Raw genomic sequence first — 25,753 nt, forward strand, 5'->3', positions numbered from 1 at the left:
ATGTTCATGAATCATCCTTTTTAATTTTGATAAATGTGGATGACCCAAGCCCCAAGCGATCATGCAAACGCTTATGAGATGGGGATGCTAAACAAGACATTGACGGTCTGGTACGGTCTAGTACCAAGATAGTAGAGTCCTCTTGATTCATGTCCTTCACCAATCAATTGACCTATACTGCACTCTTGTATAACAAAACAATTTGGTTAATTACCCTAAGGAAATTAGGTTAAAAGGACAAACATGCTTTATGTTGAAGGAGGGAGAAACGGAGACTTGACCAACTCCTTGAGAAGTAACTTTAGATCCATTGACTAAAGCAATAGCATGAAGAATATTTGGTTGAGAAATTTAAGAAAATACGAAAGCATCACCAAAAATGTTATTAGAAGCACTTAACTCACTTACCCATGGACTTTGACACTAAGGTTTGAGATATGCACGTTTTTGACTAAATAGAATGGGTGAATGACTCTGCTTAACTTTAGACTTGTGATATTCGTAATATTCTTCCTTAGTAAATTGTGTGGTCCATCCTTGTTAAATTGAAGGATGCTTGCTGTCTTGTTAGAGAAACCATGTAAGGAGAAAAAATCATTTTGAGTGTAGCAAATTCTTCTGCAAGAGGAGCATTGAGGACTTTTGCACCTGCTTTGAGTAAAGGAAGGCATAAAAGAACAATCATTCAATAATCTAAATTAGAGCAAACTGAAGGGTCCAAACTAACACCCAAATGAACATGCCAACACACTCATAACAATTACTTATCTAACACCACCACTCAAAAACCAATAACTACAAGCAACCAACAACTTGAATTTCTCTGAAAATACAATGAGTAATAGTAGTGATAAAAAACAACACTTCTACATACCACAATAAATGCTAACTATAAAAAACAACAGTGGTGGAGCCCATAAGACAAAGGAGAGATAAATTGTGAGGAGCCCTTGACGTCACGTCACACCAAATAGTTCTGAAATGAAGAACCAGGGTGGGAAACGGGCTTAGAAGGTTTTTGGCAAGTCTGATGGTGGTGGTCCTAAAGGATTCTGACCACGGGAAAGTGGTGCAGGAGACACATGCACCTAGGTCAGTTTAGAAGAAGACTGAGTGGTGACTCGTCTAACAAAGTTTGAAAATGTGACCACAAGGATTGGGATAGTGCTCCTTGAGGTGCATCGAACCTTGACTTCGGTGGTCGAAACTGCAGCGACAGATGGTGGTTGAACAACATTTTCTTTGTTTGACATATAGTGACAAGCAGAGCATGATTGACCCACTACAATACCAATTTGAGAAAAATACTGAGAGAATAGAGAATGAATATGAGAGCTTAATTCTCCTCTCATAGTCACATTTGAAATGACATTGAAAGTTCAGACAATGACTGAGAGAAAAGAATAATAAAGGTCACATTTAGAAACTAGCTAGCAATTTCTTAACGCTTTCGTTGATAAAGATTGGTTCCTTTGACTGAACAAACTCAATTTTCCAAGAAAATTCTTTAATGGACTGAGTTTTTTAACTTCAAAGGGTAACTTTGCTTTAACTTCCATATTGGGATTATCTTTAGAACTTGCATGGTCTGTTACTGTAATTTTGTTCTTTCCTTTATAGAATACTGTCATTGATGCTGACAAAGTATGTATTACAGTAGTGTGGTAACCATGTGCTCTATCATTATCAATTCATGAACTTTTCTACTAATCAGTAATCATTACTTTTTTTACAATCTTGTCTGATTTTTCCGTGTTTAACCAAACAGATTATGTCAGTAAAGGCTATATCATTAATCTTCATGTGGTGTAACCAAATCAAAAGAGATGCTTCACAAAATTCTGCATTCGCTTTTATGTGGCAATTCTTCTGGAGGTCTACTAGGTGTTCAACTTCTTGCTCAGAGGTAGCTTGCTCATATTAAATGAATTATCTGTTATAAAATTTATAATTTTCTGATTCTGTCACTTTTGAAGTGTGATGATATACTTATTGCTTTGTATGTCTTTTGCAGATGGGAGCAGAAATTTCTCTTGCAGCATATGAAGCATTGGTTTCTATTCTCAGGGTTTTTGCTTCAACGTTCTTTCCTCGTTCTCTTTATGTGGTTGAGGAAAGTGAGCAAATGTTTTCAGAGGCAGAAGGAAGGCCTCGGTTAGATTTTATGTGTCTATCTTTCATTCAAAATATTAATAATCTCCTAGGGTCAGGAGTTTTGGCTAGAACTCGAAGGGCTGTTTTGTTGGATATAAAGGTTCCATTCTTTCTCCTTTGCCGTATGGCACATATTTTTGTTTCCATATTGTCTGATTTTTGGATTTTAAAATTGGAGTATGATATTTTATATTCATTTCATCATTTGTAATTCTAATTTAAATTTTCTGAATTCATAATGTGTCCTGGCATATTAACTAACTGTTCCATTTAATGATTAAAGCCTTAACAGTTAATGCACTTATTTATTTTCACTAGTTATAAGATGGTAAGCTATACAGTAGAAGATTTTAACTGATTTATTAATGATTCAGTGGGCCTGCCTGGAATCCTTGTTGTCAATTCCTTCCTATGCTCTCAAGAATGGGTTTAATTTGGAGGAAAACCACGCGCTGTTCTCAGATGACACTCTAAAATTCATTTTTGGTGACCTTGTCGAGAGGTAAGTAGCAGTAAGGTCTATACGCCATTGTGCATGTGTGGAAGTGTGTTGTGATTTTTGTGTGATTTGTGTTGTTGCAGATATGCTTATTTATGAATTAGATCCCAAACTTGGTGAATATCATTAATTTTTGTGTATATCCTGGGTGATTTGCATATGTTGACTATATATTGTTTTTTCTCTGTGTATTTGTACTTATTTATGGAGCTTATCTTACTCAGTCATTTTGCAGTCTTGAAAATGCTGGAGAAAGTTGTGTGTTGCCCATGCTGAGATCAGTCAGAATGTTATTTGAGCTGGTTGCTAAAGTGACGTCAAAATCAATTGTTTCCCATGGTCACTTAATCGACACCCAGGTTTACATTGTAGCTTGTTGTTTAGTTTGCATGCAATTAACTTTTGCCTTAATTGAATGAATGAATTAGTGGTAATCTTGTTGCGATGTGGCAAACTAGGTCTGGTTTTAAAATGGGCAGTCAGCATCATGCCCTGGTATAAAGCATTTATTGCTAGCTATTATGATAGTTTTGAAGATCTTGATAAGCTAGCCTTGATTACTGGTTCTGTTAATTTAACAGTACGATAAGTGTCAGATTTCATGTTAAAATCAATTGACATTGGTGGAATTAGCCATACTCTAATAATTGAGGCATGCTATGTGGGATTCCCCATCACTACCCCTCCATATGTTAGGTTTCATCTCAAAACTGATTGCCATTAAGCAAAGTTGTCGAACAGATATATAAGCTGCACTTTAAGAATCGAGTTAGCTGGTGTAAGTCTTCCCAACAATAGCATATGGCCATCTGAGATGCTAGTCAGAAGTAAAAATTTCCCTAGAGTTGTCAAGACCTAATGGAGCATATGTGCGATTACTTTCTATTGGAATATTGTAATCAGAGTGCTGTTATCATTGATAGGATCCAAAATTATGGAGGCATTTGGTGCCTGGGTGTGCTGGATGCTTGATAAACATTCTCATGGTTGGTATATAAATCAGACTACCACTAACATGTCTAAGCACTCAGGGAACCTATCCATGAAAGCTAGTTGTTGGAGGTGGAGTTGGGGGAGGAGAACAAAGTACTTAAATACTCCAATGAACATCCCATATTGCTTGGTGTGAGACTTAGGAACCCATAATATCCAAGCCCTCATCATACAACTGCTTCTGAGAGCCTACACTTTGGCACCTCACGCATTATGTCACTTGAGATTCTTTTTGATATGCTGACAATTAGATGCTACCAATCGATAAACATTGGAAAGCCCACCCTAAAAGCTAACTAAGGGAGATAACCATACACTTGAATAATTCCCTGAACATACCATTGTATTCGATATGGGATTTAGGGATCTCATAATACATAATTTTCTGTAACTTGGCATGTGATGCCCAATGTGTGTGGGCCTGTGAAATGTGTCTTTGTAAAATGTTCCAATTGCCAAGTGAAACAAGATAATACCGCTAGTTGGCTTGGCAATAAAGGCATATTAACAATTGGCATATTGAACATGTGAATCCTACATACCAATGCATCTTATGCCCAGTAAAGGTGCTCACTTCTGCTTACTTTTGTTTGCATCACTTCAAATGGTTTAATGTTCTATAATTAGGATGATGGATATTTGTATTTTGTTGAATACTTATCCTGTCTTAACCCCACTAACGGTGCTCACTGATCTAACGAATTGCTGTCATTGATTAGATGATGTGGAATTTGGTTCGTTCCTCTTGGATATTGCATATAAGTTGCAATAAGCGAAGAGTAGCATCAATTGCTGCTCTGTTGTCATCTATTCTGCATCCTTTGGTATTTAATGATGAGAGCATGCACGAAACAGACAATGCACCTGGACCCCTGAAGTGGGTATGTGTTCTCTTGTACAATTTCCTGTTTGTGTATTATCTCTGCTAAATTCTTGCAAATAGTGACTAATTTTTTATTGTCATGCATTCAGTTTATTGAAAATCTTCTGAAGGAGGGCACAAAGAGTCCTCGTACAATTCGTCTTGCAGCTTTGCACTTAACAGGATTATGGCTCTTAAATCCTAGGACTATAAAGTTTTATCTGAAAGAACTCAAGTTGCTATCTCTCTATGGATCAGGTACGAAAAACATGTTAGTTTGCTGTATAAGCATGTGATTACTTGACTCTGTCTATTGTTTTATTTTGAAAATTATCTTATGAATTTGAGATTATCTCTTTCAGTTGCATTTGATGAGGATTTTGAAGCTGAACTTGCTGACAACAGTGATGCTAGACTAGAAGTCTCTATTCTGGCCAGTAGTCCTGATCCTGAGCTGACTGAAGTGAGCTACTGAACATTTAAAAGATTTGTCTAATTTAGTTATCTGTTTCTTTACCTGAATTTGTTAAAGAATTTAATACATTTTATCTTAACTATCATATGCTGATTACCATTAATTGCAATTGTATATTTTAAGAAAAAAAGTGTTGAACCTTATGACTTTGTAATAATTGGGCACTTCTATTGTCAGGCATTTATTAATACAGAGTTGTATGCGCGTGTATCAGTTGCTGTTCTGTTTTACAAGTTGGCAGACTTGGCCAGGATGGTGGGATCCCCAAATGAAGATGCAGACTGTATTGCAGCACAAGCATCTGGCAAATCATTTCTGTTAGAGCTTCTTGATTCTGTGGTAGTAGATTACTATTATTATCAACTAATGCTAAGAAATAAATTCCATGCTAAATTGGAAGTAGCTTTTTCTACTATATTATTTCAGACAGACATGTTATGTATGCTATATTTGGGTTTCGGCTATTATGAAGTTTTATTCTTGCTGATACTGTACAAGTCATTTTTTCACTGCCAGTTCTGAGTTGATATCTTGCCTCAAGTTTTGAAAGATCCTTTGAGTTATTTTGATTTATAAGTTGATTGAAATCATTTCTTTCTCATACTGTCTAGAAGTTCTGAATATGTGTGAAAAGAAATATGAAGTTAGCATCATTATTGCATGCGATAAACTTACTGAGTTGAGAAAGGAACATTCCCAACTACTAAGGACATAAGTTTTTGTTATCATCCAGTTACATTTGCATATAGTACTCAAGTCACACATAAGAAGTATGGAATTTTGGTGTGGGTTGAGTTGCCTATAAGGTTTTGGCTCTCCAATCACAGTGCCTAGCTTTTGTGGTATATTTCTCTCACAGCTTTATCAATTGGACTTTCACCATCATTTTCTTTGACTGCAAACAAGTGGCTAGTGGTGATGCATGCTGGCATTACTAGTTAAAGGCCCTGTGCATAAGGGTTTGTGGAGTGTATTGAGTCTAGTGGAGAACACCCAAGTCTCACATTGATTAGATGTAATGCCAAAATAAAGTATATAAGCAAGATTATTTTGGTTCTGTCTCTAAACAATTTGGGACTTGGGTTATTTCACATAGACTCAGCACACTCCACAAACTCGTTTCCCATGCTTGTTTGCAGCCAAAGAGACATGATGGTGAAAGGGCAATGGATAAAACTAGTTTTTCGGGTTGAATTAGACTTGTTAGATCTTATTAGAGTCTATTCTATATCTGTTATTGGGCCAGCCACCATTTTATCCAGACAACTAGGGCAATAGTGTTGGACATGAGGGAATGTATTGTGAAAACGTCAAGTCTCACATTAATTAGAGATACTACAAAATAAAATATGCAAATGGAGGAAACCCTCACCTGTTGTAGCTTTCAGGGTTGGGTTAAGCATACCCAAATTCTAAGAAAGTTTCAAATTAACAGTTCAGGATTTTTGTTGGGAATTATTAGGCCTTGAGAATTCTGACTGCAGTGCTATATTTTGTGGTATGTTTGTACCTTTTTTCTCCTTAGGTATTTGTCAATTTTGAGCAAATAATGGTGACTTAAAATGTTGTAAGCTCAATTTTGATAACAAATGATTATTACATTATAACATTGACTGATGCTATATTGAGAGGATATGGTTTCAAATTAGGAATATGAGCATAATATTAGCAAATTAACTGATATGCCTGCTGCTATATCATTCAAATTTTGGAGTGTAGTTTCTTTCAAATGATTTTCTTTGCAATGCCCTGTTTGATTCCGTTCAAGCCCCTTTTAGTGCACAGTTTTAACATATTACAGAGTTCAGAAGGTTATTTTACAATGCTTATGTTATTTATAACATCTGTTGATATAGGTGAATGATAAAGATCTTGCAAAGGAGTTATACAAAAAGTATAGTGCTGTAAGTATTCATTGTTTTGCTTGATGAATTGGAAATGGCTAGAGCAGCCTGCCTGATTTCTGTTTGAAATTATTTTTGGAATGAGAGTTGTTATATTTGCCATGTCTTTTATGAAAGTGGGGAAAAAATGAAAAATACAAAGTCAAGTTTTGTGTGATAAGAATTATTGACTGTTTTATCATGGTGTCGGGGGATCCTGATGTCATACCTGAATACTTTCACAATGGTAAATGATTACAAAGAAAACTATTTTAAAACATAATGAACTGAAGTGAAGAACATAAGAGCAGAACATGATCCTGCATCAGCTTAATGTCGAGAGTCAAAAAACAGTTTTGTACTACTACTTATTATGGCCATCTTCTATTATGATGCCCAGACTCCCCTTCAGAATGGTGTGACAGTGTGTTAGTCTCTGCTTGGTCACCAACACAAACAGCTCTTACTGTGTTTCAATTAATTTTCTTTTTCCTCCTTTAACCTGACTTGGGCACACAGGCCAAATGAATGACGATATCTACTCTTCTATTATGATGTTCAGACTCCCTCCAGAATGGTGTGACAATGTGTTAGTTTTGCTTGGTCACCAACTCAAACAGCCCTTACTGTGTTTCAATTCAATTATTTTTTTTTTTCCTGCTTTGACCTGACTTGGGTAAAGGCCAAATGAATGATGACACCTACTCTTGGCTAGACACTTCTAAAAGACTCATCATAGTTGTTTGCTAAAATAGTGTACTTACATATATTTAAAATTATTTGAAAAATTATTTGAAAATTCAAATTAGCTAGGATAGTTTGAAGCACAAGATCTTGTTTTCATCTCGAGTCTCAACCATGTTTTTAGAAGATGAATATATAAATCATATTCTCATTTTAGATTTTTGTCATGTCGATCACAGATGCACACAATTGATGTCTTGGTGTCTGCATTTTGTGTGGGGTCTGTACTTATTCCTTGTTTTATAGATCATCGTTGTCATCTTTATGAGTAACCAAGTTCAAACAATTATTCATTCCTTGTATTCTTTTTGGTATCAAGTTGTGGAGGTCTATCCACTAATAAAAGTACGGCATCATCACACCCTGGAATACTAATATTGGGCTTAAAAATGCAATTGCCTCTTAATTTTGGTGCACCAAATCCAAAACTCTCCTCTATTCATCTAGAATGTTGCATTGCATAGACTCACACGCTATGATTATTGAACTAAAAGAGAACTTTGATTCAGTATGACTCTACCTAAAAATGAAATTTTCAGCGATGAGTAATTTATTTGGCATCAGTGTAGTATCATAACATAACATATTTTCTCGAAATTTACTTCCTTTCAAGATACTTTTCATGTTACTTGTTAACTTTGACTTTAAACCCATATTGCCAAGGCACTATCTCTCAGTGATTACTACCAAGTTGATGCTAGAAACGTTTACCTTTTGCTTCTGTGTAACTGAATTTATACTGGTCAGGCTTATGTTCTTGAGAATGTGTCTAAATATTTTCTGCTTTCAAGTGTTTGAATATGGCATGATATGGGAGTTTTTTTTATTCTTACTAGAATATTTGCTCTTAGCATCAATCAGTTATTCAATGACTCATCTTATTACATTGCTTTTACAGATTCACAGACGCAAAATACGTGCCTGGCAAATAATATGTGTATTGTCACCATTTGTTGAGGAAGATATAGTTGGGAAAGTTGTAGAATACTTATCCGTATCACTAAATGTAAGTTGACTTTGCATGTCATCATTCTTTAATATTTACTTGCTATTGGAATTTTTAAAATGTTATTTATTTGATCGTATTGGAAACTTGTCTTTGTGATCTCCTGTATGCCTATGCATGTTATTACATTTTTTTTATTTAATTTTATTGAAATGTTTTATTAGATGTATTTTTATTTATAGCATCATTTCTTTCATTGAAATTTAAGACAATTACCATGTTTTTCTTCCTCATTTTTCTGCGTGGTCCATCCTTAGCTTCTGTATTTGTGTGCTTAATTGTGTTTGCTTTGTATTTTCTTTTTTTATTTTTAAATAGAAGTCACTTCTGGCTAAAAGGAAAATTGCTACGGACATATCAATTACCGCATATTATCAATTTTGAATTTAATACAGCCCTACTGATTTTCTTACAGTTATTTACATGTGTTGCACTCGGCAATGCTACACATGACACTATATTTTTCGTTTTCTTGCAGCGAAATAACTTACCTGCTGTTCGTCAATACTTAGAGACATTTGCAATTAACATATACTTGAAGTTTCCATATCTTGTAAGACTTTCGTTTTCCGCTCTATTGTCTTGCCATTTGTTCTTTGTATCATGTCTGTATTCATTTGCAATTAGTTTAGTTATTGGAATAAAGATAGGAGTCATGCCCAGGAGAGAAATCCTTCTAAAAGTGGGGTTAAGCATAAAGGGTCTTAGGATAGATGAATATATGTTGTGAATAGCAGATTATTAGGATTAAAAAATATTCTCAATATCTCCATAGTAATTAGGAAATAGTATCTTCAGAAACTTGTTATTTATTTTAGCATATTTTTCTTTCCTTTTTTAAAGGTTTTGGTTATTGCAAACAAAGATGATGAAGATGTAATTTGTGATTGAATATCAATAAAATATTTCTTTCTCTCTCTTCCTTTTTCATGTAAATATAAACATAAAATGAAAGATTTTCTGCTTTTGCTTTACCAGAGTTTCTTGCTTCTTCTTCTTAACAACATATTTTCTGCTTGTACTCAGTCACAAAAGCGCTTAGTTGTAGGATTGACAAAACATGTCCAATTTATGGGTTGAACTACCCAGCTCTCCTATTTTGTGAGTTGGGTTGGGTTTTATAATCCATTAACCTTCTTAACTCGTCCTGTTTGACCCACTTCAAATATATGTTGAAATCCATGGTTTTTTATTTTTATTTTTTAACTTTTATATCTAAATTTAAAAAATGAACTTTCTTACTATTTTATGATTTTGATTTAATTATTTCCAATTAAGTTTGTCTAGAAGTGCATCTTTGTTATTTCTTGTAATTTTTTGGTTGGTCAACTGGCTAACCCACCTTAAAATGGGGTGGGATGACTTGACTAACTTTCTTCCAGGTCAGGCAGGTTAATATCAAGATGAATCCCTTTTCGCTAATCCTACCTTGTAGTTTACACTTGTGGTCAAAACCTCGGAAAAAAGGGGCCTTCCTATGGTCAATTATCATAAAAGTGAAAAAAGAAAAGTGAAATTGTAGTTGTGTAAATGAAATCAGTTTTAGTATTTATTTTTTGTTCATTTTGTGTGGGGAATGAGAACAAGTGGCTACTCTTTCAGTTTCCCCGTGTTCGGATTAATCCTTAAAGTTGACAGAGAACTGACTGCGTTCTATGTTTTTTTTTTTGTAAATCTGTTCATTCACTTTTGGGTGTGTAACTTAATCTGTAAAGTTTGTAATCTGTTACTATGTGTTGAAATTATATTTTCTTCCAATTTTCATGATGTGTAATTGCCAGGTTAAAGAGCGATTGGTCCCTATATTACGGGACTATGACATGAGGCAGCAGGTAAATTTTGTTTTGATCTCTATTTTACTGTCATATTTTTGTTATTGCTACAGATATTATTTGATAGAGAAATCTTGAACCAAATATCATCTATTATTAGGTTTTACTTATGTACCTTATTGTTGTATCTCTTCATTATTTGTGGAAGTTGGACTTTAAATCCAACTGAACTTTATAAGATTGACATGTATTGTGAGATTTTCACCTACTTATACTATAATTTGGTCATATCTCTAGATAGTGTACGATTTCCAACACCCCTCTCACACGGAATGCTGAAGATCTTAAATGTGAGACTATATATTTGTGGGTGGTTTGATAACTAGTGACATGATTAGTCCAACAAACCTTTGTTAGGATGAACTTTAATACCATCCTAGAAAGTATAGTTTAAGCCTAAAACAACCTTAAAAAACTAACTTGTAGGGTTAGGTTTGCACCCACTTATATATTATAATGTGGTCCTATTTCTAGTTGATGAATGATCTCCATCCAACAATTATAAATTAGAGTATTCATGTGTGTACAAATCACACAATTACAGGCAATGCTCTCTACTTACTGAACTGTGCAAATTTATCTTGTACCAACAAACAGCAACGACGCCTTAATTGATGCCTAAGCTTCAGTAATGTCTGAATTGATGGATAGACTCCATTAATGTCTCATTTAATGCATTAACTCTTGAGTGCCGTTTGTGTGTTTCCTGTTCTATTTTCCTGGCAAAATTGTAATCATAATTAGGGTGAGACTTGGTGCAAAAGTAAGATTGTCCTGTGATCTCATGGGGCTGAGTTCGAATGTTAGAAATAGTCCCACTTGCAGGGTAAGGCTGCACTAACCTAGCCTGTACTACTTGTCGGCCTCTTGCACTGGGCCACACTTATGTAATCACTGACCGTTTTAAGTATTTTCAAAAAAATTAGATGTTAAAATAATATTGTTTAAAGTATATGGGATTAGATGGATAAGTATAGTTCAGCAAATCACCCACCCTTAGCCAAAGTCACACATTAATCGTTGTATGCTAACCCCTTCTCGTTTTCAACATAAACTACTTTCAGTTTATCACATATTTTCCTTATTTTCTCTTGGTCTGAAACCATGTTTATTAATGCACACAGCATAAATACTTATCCTGTGATACCATGTTAAAATGTAGAGAGAAAAAATAATCAGAACAAGAGAAAGATAAGTGAAAACTGAATTTTGTTATATCTGAAAGGCTAGTTACTGCAGAATACAATATGCTCTTATATAGAGCATAATAAATTGTTGATGTTATAGTGACAACTGTACAGTACTAACTACACAATACCGGAAAGCTAAATACACTTTAGCTACTTATAGTTACTGAAACCTGACACTGCTTTATGCTAACTGAAATGTTGTAATTTTATTCTTATATGTGCAGGCACTATCTTCATATGTATTCATAGCAGCTAATGTCATTCTCAATTCATCTGAAGATGTTCAATCTAGTCATTTGGCTGAATTGTTTCCACCTCTAGTTCCATTGCTAACATCACATCATCACAGCTTACGTGGTTTTGCGCAGGTTATTACATATATAAATATATATATATATATATATATATATATATATATATATTAGTGTTGATCTCTCTTTTACACACACATATCACTAATATAAACGTGTCATAATATCTGTGATTGTTGTTGCAGTTACTTGTATATCAAATTCTTCATAAATTGTTTCCATCGTTGAATTATGGACCTTCTGAGATGGCACCATTAGAGAAGAGGTGCTTTGCAGATTTGAAGACATACCTTGCAGGAAATTCTGATTGTGCACGGTATTATTTTTACTTTTTTTTCCCTGTTATATATGTGTTTATTTTTCTTTGGTGTGTATATAGATTTCCAATATTATAACATCTGTAAAACAGTCAGAGTGTTAAGTCATTTTTTACATTGCTCTTCAAGTATATTATGTTTTATCCTTAATTTTGCAACTCTAGTATGTGACGAAATTACTAGTATACAATTGATTTTTAATGTCTTGGATTTTTAAATTATAAAATCTGGTCAGTATCATTTTCCATCAGTTAATATTCTCTTTTCCTTCTAATATAGACCAGGAAGTCTATATTTTGTATTTGATTTCTCGCAGCATTGAGAGAATACCTAACTGTTAAAAGTTTTGTGCTACTCTCTAACAGACTAAACTCATTTCTTTGCACTGCTTTCTGTTGCACTAAACTCATTAATTTACATAATTTTTCAGCTTACGAACATCAATGGAAGGATATCTTGATGCTTATGACCCGAAGAGTTCTGTTACACCTGCTGGAATTTTCATTAATCGAGTTGAGGTGAGAATTGGTTTTGGTGATTAATATGTATTTGGACATTTATACAAATGCTACCCTTGAATATCTTAATTAAGGTAGTTAATATTTGACTGTTTTAGTTTTGGATCAGTCAAGCTCATGGAAGGGTGTGGTCCAGTTGCTCAGGCAATCTTGAGCCCACCCACCCCACAATGTTTTGACTTTAATAAAATTTCTCCTTGAGCCATAGTGAAATTTTATCTGTGTACTGGATATTACAACTAGTTCTTTACTCACCAGATCAACATATTTCCACTTTAAAACATGTTATATATTTTATGGTGGATATATTGTTGGATATTGGTCCTCCTGGTGAACATTAATATTAAATTCCCCTCGGTTTTAAATAGAACTTCTTAGCATGGATACTGACACTGGACATAGACACTTTGACACATGTAATCTCTAAAATGTAGAACATGGGGTAACATGAATCTGTGACTTTAGATAATTATGAGTTATTTAAATTAACTATTCAAAATCATCTATGTTGTTAGTTGGATTTTAAATGCAGTACTGGAAGTTGTTGTTTGGATATTAAATTACTAGAAGTTGTTAGAAGATTCTAGAGATCCCTTGTAATTATTACTTTAGGGTTTGAGTTCTCTATATATAGAAGTGGATGTCCTGTTTCAAAATTGAATAAAAATCTTCTTTCTTTATTATTAATTCTTTCTAGTATCTATAAACAGGGTTAGTCAGTTATAATAATCTAAACATATTGTCAGTCACCTAATACAAAAATGAATCTAATCTATCTAACATCTAAAAAGTGAAAAGAGGATATTATTCATTTAAGACATTTCATCCCCTTGACCATCACATTGAAAAAGACATTTAGTCGAGATTCTTTTAAAGACAAATTAACAACTTAAAGAAATTTCACATTATATGAAGATATAATAGGAGATTAAAAAAAATCCCAATAATACATATATAATCTAAATATTTGTGATCATACAAGATTTATTCCTTAAATCTATAATCACAATAGAAACTTATGCAATAAGTTTATAGATTTTTAGAAAATAATTGTATTTGTCCTTATTAACATTGTCCGACACACAAAATGTCTTTTGAATTGAACAATTCACCGATATGTGTTGTATGACTGCTGGTGTCCAATATGTATCAGTCATAGGGACACACCATTTGAGAGGTGTGTCCGAGAGCAGCCTGAAAATGTTAGAGTTCTTTTTAGTAAAAATCCTTCTTTTCTTTTTCATTTTTAATATTGGTTCCTACCATGTCATTGTCCACTGCCATTATTTAGTTCTGAAACCATGACACCGGGTGTATTGATGAAATTACCTTATTGAAGAGGAAGAATGGAAACTGTGGTTGAAATATGATTTACTGAAAAGAATTCCCATTGGTAGTCCTGGTTTCCACTAGGCATATGCAATACTGTTGATATAGCACTTTAGATGGTAGATGTGTGGAATGGGCTTGCTCCAGTACAGAAAAATGGATAGCAATGCATTTTCATGTGTAGCCTACCCGAGGACCCATCATTGACTTGGGAATATTTTCCGATAACTCATTTGACTAACACAAAATTCTACCCGAGGATCCATCATTTCTAATGTGTCTAGATAAAATATTCTTTCTAGTAAGAATAAGCTATTTTTATTAGAATATAATCAGCAGTTACAGATATCTAGGAAATCAATCATTACATAATCTCGTAAATTAGGGTGATTGATTACATATTATTATGTGCCTTTATTGTAATTGATTCTATTCAATAGTATAAATACATATTGTGTGCTCTACATTATACACACAATACCTTCAGAACATATACAATTCTATATTTTCAATATGGATTAGCTTATATTTCTAATTTTATGATAGATTTGTTTATTATCTCTCTCTTTTTTGGTGTGAGAAGGAGGATGATTTTGAATGTGTTCCAACATCTCTCATGGAGCAGGTGCTCAAATTTTTAAATGTAAGTGCTTTGCCATACTTGTCTAAAAGAGAGAGGTTATAGTTTTTGTTTCATCTTTATACGTTTTTCCTCTGTCGTTATAGGATGCTAGAGAAGACCTACGATGTTCGATGGCAAAGGATGTAGTGACGATCAGGAATGAGGCTCTCAATTTCAGTGGGTATACGAATAGCACGGAAAATTTATCTGGTTTCACTGAAGGAACGGTTCCTGTAGATATTTCTTCAGATTTCCAGAAAAAGGTTACTTTTGCCAAACATGACAAGGGGGACAATGCAGCTGGTGTCCTTTATGGAAATGATGAAACCTACAAAAAAATGTCTGGTATGTTTGAATTTTTCAGTAAATTATAATGGAATAGAAAGGAACCGATGATTTAACACTTTGTTTTTATGGAAAATTATGACTTTGTATTGTGTTGTCTGAGTTACACATGTTTTTATGTGATTCATAGTTTTGTTTTTACCATTATCTAATTTCAAGATCGCCATGACAGAGATAGAAAGGGATGATCTCCTTCTCGACCAATTGTTGCAGTCAAGAAGATCATCTCTAGAGCAACAAAAAGCTAGTCGACAGAATTTTATTCTTGTTGCATCTTTGCTTGACCGCATACCCAATCTTGCTGGTTTGGCTCGTACATGTGAAGTAAATTGTTCTGCTGTCTTATCTACACTTTTTTTTTTCATTTTCTATTTTTGGAGAAAAAAGCTGTATTTTCTGTAATCCTTTTCCTGTATAAAGCAGGTTTTTAGAGCATCAGGTCTGGCCATTGCAGATACAAAAGTGATGAACGACAAACAATTCCAACTAATCAGGTTGTGATGATAATAGATTTTTTTTTTTAGCTTTATAGTTGTAACAAACATTGAACGGATTATCCTAATGACATACAAAATCTATAGATTATGTTAGTTCATCATGGATGTAATTGCAGCATAAACACTTGATGGAAATATGTTACTTCATGATCTTACTAAATTTATGCCTCCTTCTATGACCCCTGCCAAGGAATTGTAGAGTACTCAGACAATTTTCATGTTACTGGCTTGGTATGGTTTACTTACAAAATTTAGGAACAAAATTTAGTATTTCCTTCTGCCCCCACTATGATTGTTGTCTGGTCCTCTTTGCTTCACATTCATGATTTCAATGATCATTTGTCTATTTGGGTCATCCAAGTGATCATCATGATTAATGACCAGAGTAGTCAGACCTTTTTCATGTTATTAGCATTGCATGGCTTTCCTGGGGAGTACTCTCAAGTTCAGGAACAAAATTGATGAAAATCTCTTTTTGGCCCCACTATGACTGATTTGTCTGGAAAAATAACAAATTTCTTGGTTATGACCAATTCTCTTGCAATATAAGCATTGAGGATGTCCAGTGCTACCACTACGTCCTTCTTGTATGTTCCGACCTCCTCCTCCTCTTCCACGAGAGATTGCAATTGTGGAAGTTTCAATAACTTTAGTTTGATTGTCTTCTTTCATAAGGTTAAGCATATGAAGCAATCTAGTAATCAAACCATCCAGATCATCAGCTAGAATTTGATTACGAACATGATCAAAATCTGAAATGTAGGCTTCTCAAAATCAAGACCATATAATTACTATCACTAGGAATCTACCACTAGGAATCTCTTAATGAATCTACCACTACAACCTTTGCCTTTGCCATATGTGAGACCATATCATGGTTGGTCTGTTTGAGAGAAGTTACTGAGTTACATCAAAGAGATGTTGGATATCATTAATGAAATTTTCTTTTGCATTCTTCCAACATGAGAAACATTTTCTGAAGGATACGAGCATCTGGAAAACATCAGGCTGAACTGATTGCCACAAAACAACACATAGTTGGAAACCTTTTGCCATTGAGATATGTAAGCGTTCGGAGTATAGTTGAGTTCAATTTCTAAGTGGTCACAGTATCCTTGGCCAAGGAACCATAATTCTACATAAGTAGACCAAGACAAAGAATTCTTCCAATTGAATCATTTACTTTTAGTGCTTGGAGCAATCGAAAAGACATGAACAAAGCCTATTGAAGCCATATTCAAGAGCAAGAATAGTGACCAAACCTTAGAAGAGAAGAGAAACCCTAAAATTGTGAGAGAAAGCATGTATCCAAACAGAAAGGTACGGAACAGTGAAATGAAGGGAGAAACAGAGATAGAAGAGGCTGATGAGTTAGATGTAGTAGTCGTCACGTGGAAGGACATGTGCCACAAATTTGTTCCATGTAGATCAATGCTTGGATGATCAGTTGGTTGCATGACCACTGGGGTTGGATCACCCTCCTTGAGGTATACATAACCCTAACTTCTTTTAACAAAACGACTACAAACAACAGCATTGACGACTACTGACGATGGTTGAGAACAACGATGATAATGGCAGTTTTGCTGGAGACAATTAAGAAGACAACGAGTATCTTACCAAATTTAACAAATAAGACGGATAAAGCACAATGTAATCAACCTACTCTATTGTGCTTTTATTCATGTGTATGTATGTGTGTGTGTAGAATAGGAAAAGAGGCAAGGCACTTATTGAATAATATTACATTTCAACATCCTTATGCACTTGCACCGATCCCATTTCATTTTTGTTCTCAACCTGTTGTAAACCAGAAAACCAAAATACAGATGCAATAACAAACACCAAAAAAAGATGATATGCGGAACTTCTTTGAATTAATGGATGAAAACAGAAAATAATGCAAAAGAGGACAGGCCCTCTTATGCCCCAGAGCTAAGCTCCTTTGCAGGAAGCAAACGCGTCTCTATACCAGAAAAATCATACAAAATCACCATGTCCCCCCAAAACTTGGCTGATCATGCCTTCTATAGTCTATAGTCTCTCTCTCCGTAACAAACGCCCTTCCTTTTCCTACTTCCTTCTTTCTTTCTTTTTTCTGACAAACAATTCATACTATGGGCTGACTTTGTGCTTCTTGGATCAAGTGCTCCTTTGGCCCATTATTTGTTTCTCGGTTCCCATCACAACCCATCTACAACCTTGTGGGTTTATTACTGTTATACTTATTCTATATTGCCACCACCTAACACCAACAAGACGACAAATTCTCCTTTGGTACTGTCTCCTTCACCTCATCCCTTCGGTCTCACCTCCTAAGATTGAAATTCCCATTTATCTTTGTTTAGTTATTTGTTCTACTTGTCGTCCTTCTTTTCATTATACTTCTTTCTCTTATCACCATATTTCTCCTACTGTTCTTGTCTTAGTTCCTAGTCCTTTGTATCTGTTCCTGAGAATGCAGGTGAAACCTTTGCCTATCAATGATGGAAACAAGCTATGATAAGTGACATGTGTGCATTATAAATGAGTGAGACTTCGTACTCCATTCCTCTACCACTAGGAAAAGTGTGAAAAAAAATTGTAGGAAGTAACCAATAATTACAGAATTACTTTTCTTGATCTCAAAAAAAAAAGAAAAAAACAAAATGCGTTGGTATTAAAGGAAAAACGAAATCCTAATGAAAGGAAATAAATCTCCGAACAAAAAGACTAAATCTAGAGATAATCTACCAAATAAATTCCTAATTGTAACCCCTTAATTTTAGGAATTTCTTACAAACAACTCTATTTATTATTGAATCAATTTATATTTGTTGTACAGTAAATCTCCAATATTTATACCATATTTCAACACCCCCTCTCAAGCTAAGGAATACATGTCCTCCATTCCCACATTATAAATCCTTTGTTCACCACATCAACCACCTGTTGCTTGGATATAATGCATAACATGCAGACTAAACCTTTTTCTAATTTTTCCTTAATGAAGTGTCTATCTATTTCTGAATGTTTTCTTTTGTCATGCTGAATGGGATTATGTGCAATGTCTATTGTTGACTTATTACCATAATAGAGCTTCATGGGCCACTCACTCCAAATTAATCAAGTCATCAGATAATTTTTAGCCATAGTAACTTACATAGCCCTTGTGCCATGGACCTGAATTCTGTTTCAGCAGATGATATTGCCATCACATTCAATTGCTGATTTTCTATCAACAAGAGAACTTGCATAATCTGCATCAACGAAGGCAAACAAGTGTAGTAAGTCAGTTCCTCAACTCTCCATGTAAAGAACATTGGATTGTAGTAATTCACATTGTTCGGTACATCAAAAAGGAGATTCAAAAAATGGTCTTTTGTATTATGACAAAGAACACACTTGAGTTGTAGGGTGTTTTTGATGCAAATGGATGGACTCCCCCATTGGTAGAAGTTCCACCTCTGTTTTTTTTTTTTTTTTAATTTTTTGGAGATAACCGCCCCTATTTGAAAGGAAGAAGTAAAAATTTGTAGCCAAGTCTAGTGATCGAGCTACGGCTATAGCTAGTTAGGAGCTCACTTGGCTCAAATAGTTGCTTGAGGAACTAGAGTTTGGGGAGTTTACACAGTTATCATATGTGATAATTAGGTAGGTAGTCATGCACATTGTTTGATACCCAGTGTTCCAAGGGTGAAGCATGTGTGATTGTCTCTTTGCAAGAGAGGAAGTGATATCCGGAGAAACATTTGCCAGCTTTGTCAATTTCCATGATCAACTAGCATATGTATTCACCAAGTCACCATGGGGTCTCAGATTAACTACGTATCTAACAGGCTTGGTGCATATAATAATCTATATGCTCCACAGGAATGTTAAAATCTTATTGATACCAAAGAATTCTATAGATAGTAATTGATGATATTGGGATTAATTAAACTATTTTGCACTTGTGTTCACTCGACTTGAAACTGAGCAAATTTGATAAGGTCTATATATCATACGAAATTCATCATATAATTCTTGCTTCTAAACATATAGTCAGTTCTTAGACTCAAAATGTTATATCAACTCTGGATAAATAATATCTTTTTATCTCTTGAAAAACCCTCATCAACTAGAGATAAAACCAAATTATAGTGTATAAAAACCTGATCTTACAAGTCAGTTTTGTAAGATTATGTTAGACTTCAATTCCACTTTCTTAAGAGTATGAAAACATTGTAATATATCATAGAATTTGTGCTTGGGACTTAACCTAACCTCATAAAATCAGCAGCAACCTAATGATTGCTTAGAGGGTCTTACTAATGCAAATTCAAACGTGCATGCACACTCAAATTTAAATTTAAATTTGAAAGTAATAAAAATGTAAGCATAAGTGAAAATTCATTTTCAGACTTAAATTCAAATGAACTGATAATTCACACACACACACACACACATGTGTGTGTGTGTGTGTCTCATGTTATAGAGCAATTTAATTCATTGCACTCTTATTTTCTCAATCTTTCCAAAATTTGTTTGTTCTTTGCAGTGTGACAGCTGAGAAGTGGGTTCCTATAATAGAGGTCCCAGTAGATAGCATAAAGGTTTACTTGCAGAAAAAAAAGAGAGAAGGATTTTCCATCTTAGGTTTGGAACAAACTGCAAACAGTGTACCCCTTGATCAGTATATATTTCCAAAAAAAATGGTAAGTATTCCGATCTTCAAGTTCTTTAACTATTTTTTGCATGGCGACATCGCATCAGCAGGAGTATATACTCTGCTGTTTGGACTTATCTTCCTTGCGTAATGTTTACATTTACCATATACAGTAGTGCATTTTCAGGAAATGTAGTTATTGAATTTTACCTTCTAATAGAGAGTCAATGAAACACATGATCATGATTAAACCAATTGACTGGTTTGCATTTGCATTCTCTGCTTGGTTTGAATTGCATTCTGAATTGCTTTTTGGTGCATGCAAATTTCTCTTTCTGCAAGTAACTTGTGTAGTTGCGCTCTATTAATGTCTATATTTAGGAGACTAGGCAGCTGTTCATTTTATATTTATTGTACAATAATCATTAATCCTCAATTTTATGAATTAACTTTATTAGATCTTTTATATTATATTTTTAAGATAAATTGCTCTTCTAATCATATTATCAAGAGAAAACCTTTTTAGGGATATTATCTGTCGATAATCCATTGAAATATTCTGAATCCTACTGTAATAAATTGTTTATATACATTGACATCTCAATCTCATTTAGGTGAAACAAATTATCCTATAATCATGTGCAAGGAATGCAATAAGTCTATATAATCATGTATTCATCGTGTATGGGATGAGAAAGGTTATGCTAGAGCATGTGGTTTCTGAACCCTCTGAAATAACCCTAGAATTTTGCTATTCATTCTTAATCATTATTCCTTTGCCTGTATGTCTATTGTCTTTTTATCATGTATAGGTTTTTTGCGGTGTTCAATACTTTGGTCTATATGTCCCATTGTCACCAATAAAAAAGCCTGGCTAACCTCGTTTGAAAGATTGTCAAATTAATGTTGATCAGTAAAACTTTGACTAATGCCTGTCAGGAAATAAACTCAACCAATGTTGGTAGGAAAAAACACTTTTGTTGGTGTTGACCGGAAGACTATCCAACTGAAAAGTAACTACAGTTGACTTTAATCGGAAACAATTGTGTTTAACTGGAAAACATTGTTGATATTGATGAAAACTCTAACTCAGTTGAAAATAACCACAAATGACTTTTGCCTGAATAAACCCCTTCCAATCCAAAAAGTGATGTTGAGCCACCAATGCTCCTATGTTGACCAAGTTGACAATATCTCAATCTCAGTCGAGTTGATAATGTTTAGATTTAAACACATTATTTGGGATTTATGGACTTCTAATGGATAAAGACCAGTTTAGAAGATCTGTAATTTGAGTGCGATAAACCTATGGGACTACTGATATAACAAGTCAGCAGTGGTACTCGTGTTGAAGTATACATACACTTCACGAAAGCTTGATAATGAGACATTTTTTCATTGTGTCGAATGGAAATCAGCATGCAGATGTACGGTTGAAATGATGGAATAGTGTTACTTTCAGATGTTGTTAAGTTGGCAATGAATCATATCTTATCAATTTGAGAGTTAGAATCTCGGATGATTGGCCTGAATAGAATATTTTTGGAATCGCTGATCCATATCTTTAGAAATAAAAGTTTATACAGGAGTTTAGGGATTTCTTTTTAGATCTTTTATTCTATTTAAAGAGGTAGAAGTGGTGGCATAATTGGTGTGAAGATTTCATAATGTAGAAGTGGTGGAATGAAATTGTGACTTTCTGAGGTAAACTAGTCTCAGAAAAAAATATTGGGGGTGGCAAATGATTTTTCCGCACTAAATATCAGAACGAATTTATATTGGCATAAAGTTCAAGATCAATTATTGTCATATTGAATCACCACTCTTAATATTGAATGAAGGTGAAATAGCTAGCATAATCCTTTATAGTTGTGCAAAGATGTGCCAGTGGCACCAAATTAGAACTCCATCAATATGTATTTAATGGGTCCTCTCATACCAGATTTTGCTTTCAAATTGGTCCTTAATGATATCAAATTAGTAGTTGAAGGACAAAACTAATGGAATTATTGTTGAATGACCAATGTGATGTGGTCTGAAATTAATATTGACCTTTCTTTTTTCAATTTTTGTTCCTGGTGGGTGAGAAGCTTATGGAGGCTATATATGAGTTACTGTTTAGTCAAATTTTACTTAGCGAGGAGGACAAACAAATAATTCTGTGCTAACTGATTTGCTATTTTTCTCTTTTCCTATATTTAGGATACGTTTTATTTCTCATTTCTAACATCATGTGTCCATTCTTGAATATATTATTTGTTTGTTTTTTTAGGTCCTGGTTCTCGGCCGAGAGAAAGAAGGTATACCTGTGGATGTAATTCATATTTTGGATGCTTGCATAGAAATTCCACAATTTGGTGTTGTTAGATCTCTTAATGTTCATGTCAGTGGTGCAATTGCTCTCTGGGAGTATACTCGACAGCAGAGATCTCAATAGCCCGTGACTGCGAGACTAATTTTGGAAGCCAATTAGATGTACTTGTAAAGTAAGTTAAACTATAGGAAATTGCTTTTGTTGTAAACTAATGTGTTTTTGTTTTGTTACTCTAGAAACGTGCAAGAGTTGAATATAGGAGAGGTTTTTCGAGGTTAGGGTTTTCTCTTTTAAATATTTGTTGTATTCTATACTTGAAGAGTGGTCAAGCGCCAGAAAATGGACTATCAATGCAAGTGGTTTTGAGGCATTTTTTTTATCCTTTAGATTTTGTAATTGTAAAGTATTTCATATATGTGAGCATAAGATAAAAGTTAAGGGATATAAATTTGTATCGATGAAATCACCGACAATAGAGAAAAGTCTGGATGAAAGAGGTGATTCCACTGTTCTGACTTTCCGTGCTCATACCAGAAAAGAATGTGGAAAGTCTGATTTAAAGGTGACAAACAATAATGATACTCATGTTTTATGATAATTTTCAAAGGCTTTGTCCTAGTCAATTATGTTGCAACATAACTATTGTCGTTTTTTTTTCTTTTTTTAGTTTATTTTTTGTAAAAATTTACCTTTATCCTTAATTACATTTTAAAATTAAAAAAAATCCAGAATAATATAATCAAGAGATAATTATTTAATATTCTTATTTTGCTGTTAATTATGTGTTAAAATTAAAAAATAAAAGTAAATTATCTAACATGAAATGTAAATTATCGTTATTGATATTTTATTTTAAAATCTCTTCTTGGTAGGTATAATAATCAAATAAAATATCACTTTTATCTTCATTTTTATTAACTTTTTCACCTATTTCTTCCATTTAAATAATCTCTTTTAACTTTTTTTTTATCTAAATAAGTTTCCTTTTCAGTTATTTTTAACCTTTTTTCTCAATAATTTACTTTATTTCTTTCCTTTAAACCAAAGTTAAAGGAATCTCAGAACGTTACCTGGATTAGCCATGTTACTAAACGTTACCTGGAAAGAATGGGGCACTGTACGTGAAGATAAAAGATCTAAATTGAATATTTGAAAATCCTTGTACACCATACTGAAAAATCAGTGATTGCAATCCTTGAAAAGAAATTGCATTTTGTACAACAAAAATGTTCTAGGAAAAGATAAATAAGAGAATAAAAATATGAAATAAGACCAGTGATGTACAGTAACCTTAGGACCCATACGCATTAGCAGCAATAACTGAGGCCATTTCAGTGATTAGTGTGAGAAGTTTAATCTAATCAAACCATATCAATTCTTACTTGAATCGAGATCGGTGACATTATACCTTGAGAGATGTGAACCACCACGATAAAATTGACCCTGAAGCTAACTTGCGACTTGTTGATAGCACATTCCGAATGAAACTTCTCCCTCTCCATACCAGAGAATGAAACATGCATCATTTAATAATCCATAGAGTCAGGACCTATAACAGCAGATCATTCTCATTCCATTTCCTGAAAAATCTGCACCCATATGTTTCTTCTTATTCTCCTTTTTCTTGCCTTTTGACCATGACCTTAGAAACCTCGGAATCAGTAGTTTCCAACTGCAGCTGCCAAACCATGTTGCCTTTTTCATGTTCGAAGGGGCTATCTGCAACACAAGGAAACGGCCCTGTAATGTAATAGTAAATTCAGAAACATCCTATATGCAAAAATGGATAAAAAATCATAACCACAAACAGGCACTTTATAATTAAAAGTAATTTATTGCATTAAGACTGTCGTCAAACTGATATTGTAGCTTTCAATTATTTTTCATTGATTAATAACTCAAATTGGTTTGTAGCTTTCAATTTATTTTAATCAATCGTCTCAAAAACCTCTCTTAAAGACGCTAATTAAAAATTAAAGAAAGGAATCCATTTTCGTTGAAAATCATACAGGAATACATTTTTCTAAATTTCTAACATCAGAAATTACAGTAAGTTATACAGTAGTTCTATCCCCGTAAATCTGAAAACATGAATAATCTGACAAGGTTGATGATGATGATGATGATGGTATGTAACCTGTTCATAAATTTCAGAAGATGATGATGCAGTATATATAGAATGTGTAACCTGTGTTGGTGGCTGAAGATTATTGTTGGCAACCCACTTGGAGAATGAAGGTGCTGATAATGCTCCTTTTGCAGACTGACGTAGCAGATGAGAATAGCTAAGCAACCCTGCTCTTCTTCCACATCCCATACTGATAGGGCCATGAAGCTGATGCTGATGCTGAATTGAAGATGATCCCTTCTTCCTAGGTTTCTTCTCAACATATACCCTCACTACCACCTTTTTATCACTGCACAAACTTACCTATAAATCATATCACATATCAAACTCATAAATCACACACCACAAAGCCACTCACACAACATCAACAACTCATTTACCTGTTTCGTTGCCATTTTACGATAATAGAGGAAGCCAAGGCTTTATGAGAATTTATATAACCATATATATATATATATATATATGCATGATGCAGGCCTAGGAGAAGGAGATGTTACTGATTGATAGCAATTTATGCAGAATTTTATAACTATATGTGTTTCTTTGGATGGAACGAAATTCCACTTGACGTAATTATCAATTTATTTATCGTGATCTTCTATGATGGGGCCCAGTTATGGTGCGGCGACCACATCAGCTTAAACCTGGGATTTTATGGGCAGCTTGTTCTTTGCTTTGTTTTCCCTCAACAACATTCATTTGATCGTTACATTCACCCACCCCACACTTTTTTTTTATCGATACATGTTCATTAATTGTTAGTGGAGGAAGTCGAAAACATTATATTTCTCACTTTATCTTTCTCATCCTTCAATTCGACCTTATACCTTCTAAATGTTTGAGGCAGATCAATTAATTTTTTAAGAAGTTATTTAAAAAATGTTCAAGTGAGTAATTGAACTCCTAAATCATGAATAGGATGGTAACGGAATGCGACGAGAATGAGTTCCCTTATCCAATATTTATTCTTAAAGAAAAAAATTGTCTTTATTCTCATATCCAAATCCAGTATCACTTTTTGTCTCATTTTCATTCTTAGGGATGAATATATATTTCTATGTATACATATCCATTTTCTTAATGTTTCAGTATTAATTAGTTAATTTT

At 33.9% G+C, this 25,753-nt stretch overlaps 2 protein-coding genes across 7 annotated transcripts in view; one reads left to right on the top strand and one right to left on the bottom strand.

The window, feature by feature from the left end:
* The window catches only part of LOC114178088 (tRNA/rRNA methyltransferase (SpoU) family protein), a 40,234-nt gene extending 17,346 nt beyond the window's left edge, over nt 1-22,888 (top strand). Inside the window, exons 15-35 of one of the 5 annotated variants that reach the window (XR_014993435.1) lie at nt 1,769-1,906; nt 2,015-2,254; nt 2,529-2,656; nt 2,889-3,021; nt 4,366-4,527; nt 4,619-4,766; nt 4,871-4,971; nt 5,161-5,322; nt 6,840-6,887; nt 8,509-8,616; nt 9,095-9,169; nt 10,398-10,448; nt 11,863-12,006; nt 12,135-12,265; nt 12,697-12,784; nt 14,697-14,756; nt 14,840-15,080; nt 15,253-15,404; nt 15,504-15,574; nt 18,759-18,847; nt 20,097-20,237. Coding sequence is in view for 3 of the 5 variants with exons in the window: in XM_028063788.2 (XP_027919589.1) it covers nt 1,769-1,906; nt 2,015-2,254; nt 2,529-2,656; nt 2,889-3,021; nt 4,366-4,527; nt 4,619-4,766; nt 4,871-4,971; nt 5,161-5,322; nt 6,840-6,887; nt 8,509-8,616; nt 9,095-9,169; nt 10,398-10,448; nt 11,863-12,006; nt 12,135-12,265; nt 12,697-12,784; nt 14,697-14,756; nt 14,840-15,080; nt 15,253-15,404; nt 15,504-15,574; nt 20,097-20,253; nt 22,477-22,641 (2,703 nt within the window). In the remaining 2 variants the exon portion in view is untranslated. Of the gene's footprint in view, nt 1-1,768; nt 1,907-2,014; nt 2,255-2,528; nt 2,657-2,888; nt 3,022-4,365; nt 4,528-4,618; nt 4,767-4,870; nt 4,972-5,160; nt 5,323-6,839; nt 6,888-8,508; nt 8,617-9,094; nt 9,170-10,397; nt 10,449-11,862; nt 12,007-12,134; nt 12,266-12,696; nt 12,785-14,696; nt 14,757-14,839; nt 15,081-15,252; nt 15,405-15,503; nt 15,575-18,758; nt 18,848-20,096; nt 20,254-22,476 lie in introns of those variants that run through there. The other 4 variants (XR_014993434.1, XM_028063788.2, XM_028063789.2 and 1 more) reach the window with 4 other exon arrangements.
* A 752-nt stretch (nt 22,889-23,640) lies between these two features.
* LOC114179508 (uncharacterized) lies at nt 23,641-25,163 on the bottom strand. Of its 2 annotated transcripts, none has more exons than XM_028065867.2 (3): nt 25,027-25,163; nt 24,707-24,949; nt 23,641-24,237 (listed from the first exon to the last, which is right to left on the bottom strand). In XM_028065867.2, exons 1-3 carry the CDS (start codon nt 25,039-25,041, stop codon nt 24,061-24,063), a joined length of 435 nt encoding a protein of 144 aa, XP_027921668.1. In that variant the 5' UTR covers nt 25,042-25,163; the 3' UTR covers nt 23,641-24,060. The 2 variants fall into 2 exon arrangements, with proteins under 2 accessions (XP_027921668.1, XP_027921667.1); XM_028065866.2 differs by having other exon boundaries at nt 23,641-24,258.
* Between the last annotated feature and the right edge of the window lie 590 nt (nt 25,164-25,753).

Source organism: Vigna unguiculata, chromosome 3 (assembly GCF_037176805.1).
Source record: "Vigna unguiculata cultivar grain cowpea cultivar isolate G323 ecotype 2 chromosome 3, ASM3717680v1, whole genome shotgun sequence".
Lineage (NCBI taxonomy): Eukaryota > Viridiplantae > Streptophyta > Magnoliopsida > Fabales > Fabaceae > Vigna > Vigna unguiculata.

What these genes read in the sequence shown, in the direction of transcription:
- LOC114179508 (XM_028065866.2), bottom strand. An exon ending in ATCTTCAGCCACCAACACAG is followed by an intron (nt 24,259 to 24,706) that starts GTTACACATTCT and finishes ATTACATTACAG; the next exon opens with GGCCGTTTCCTTGTGTTGCA.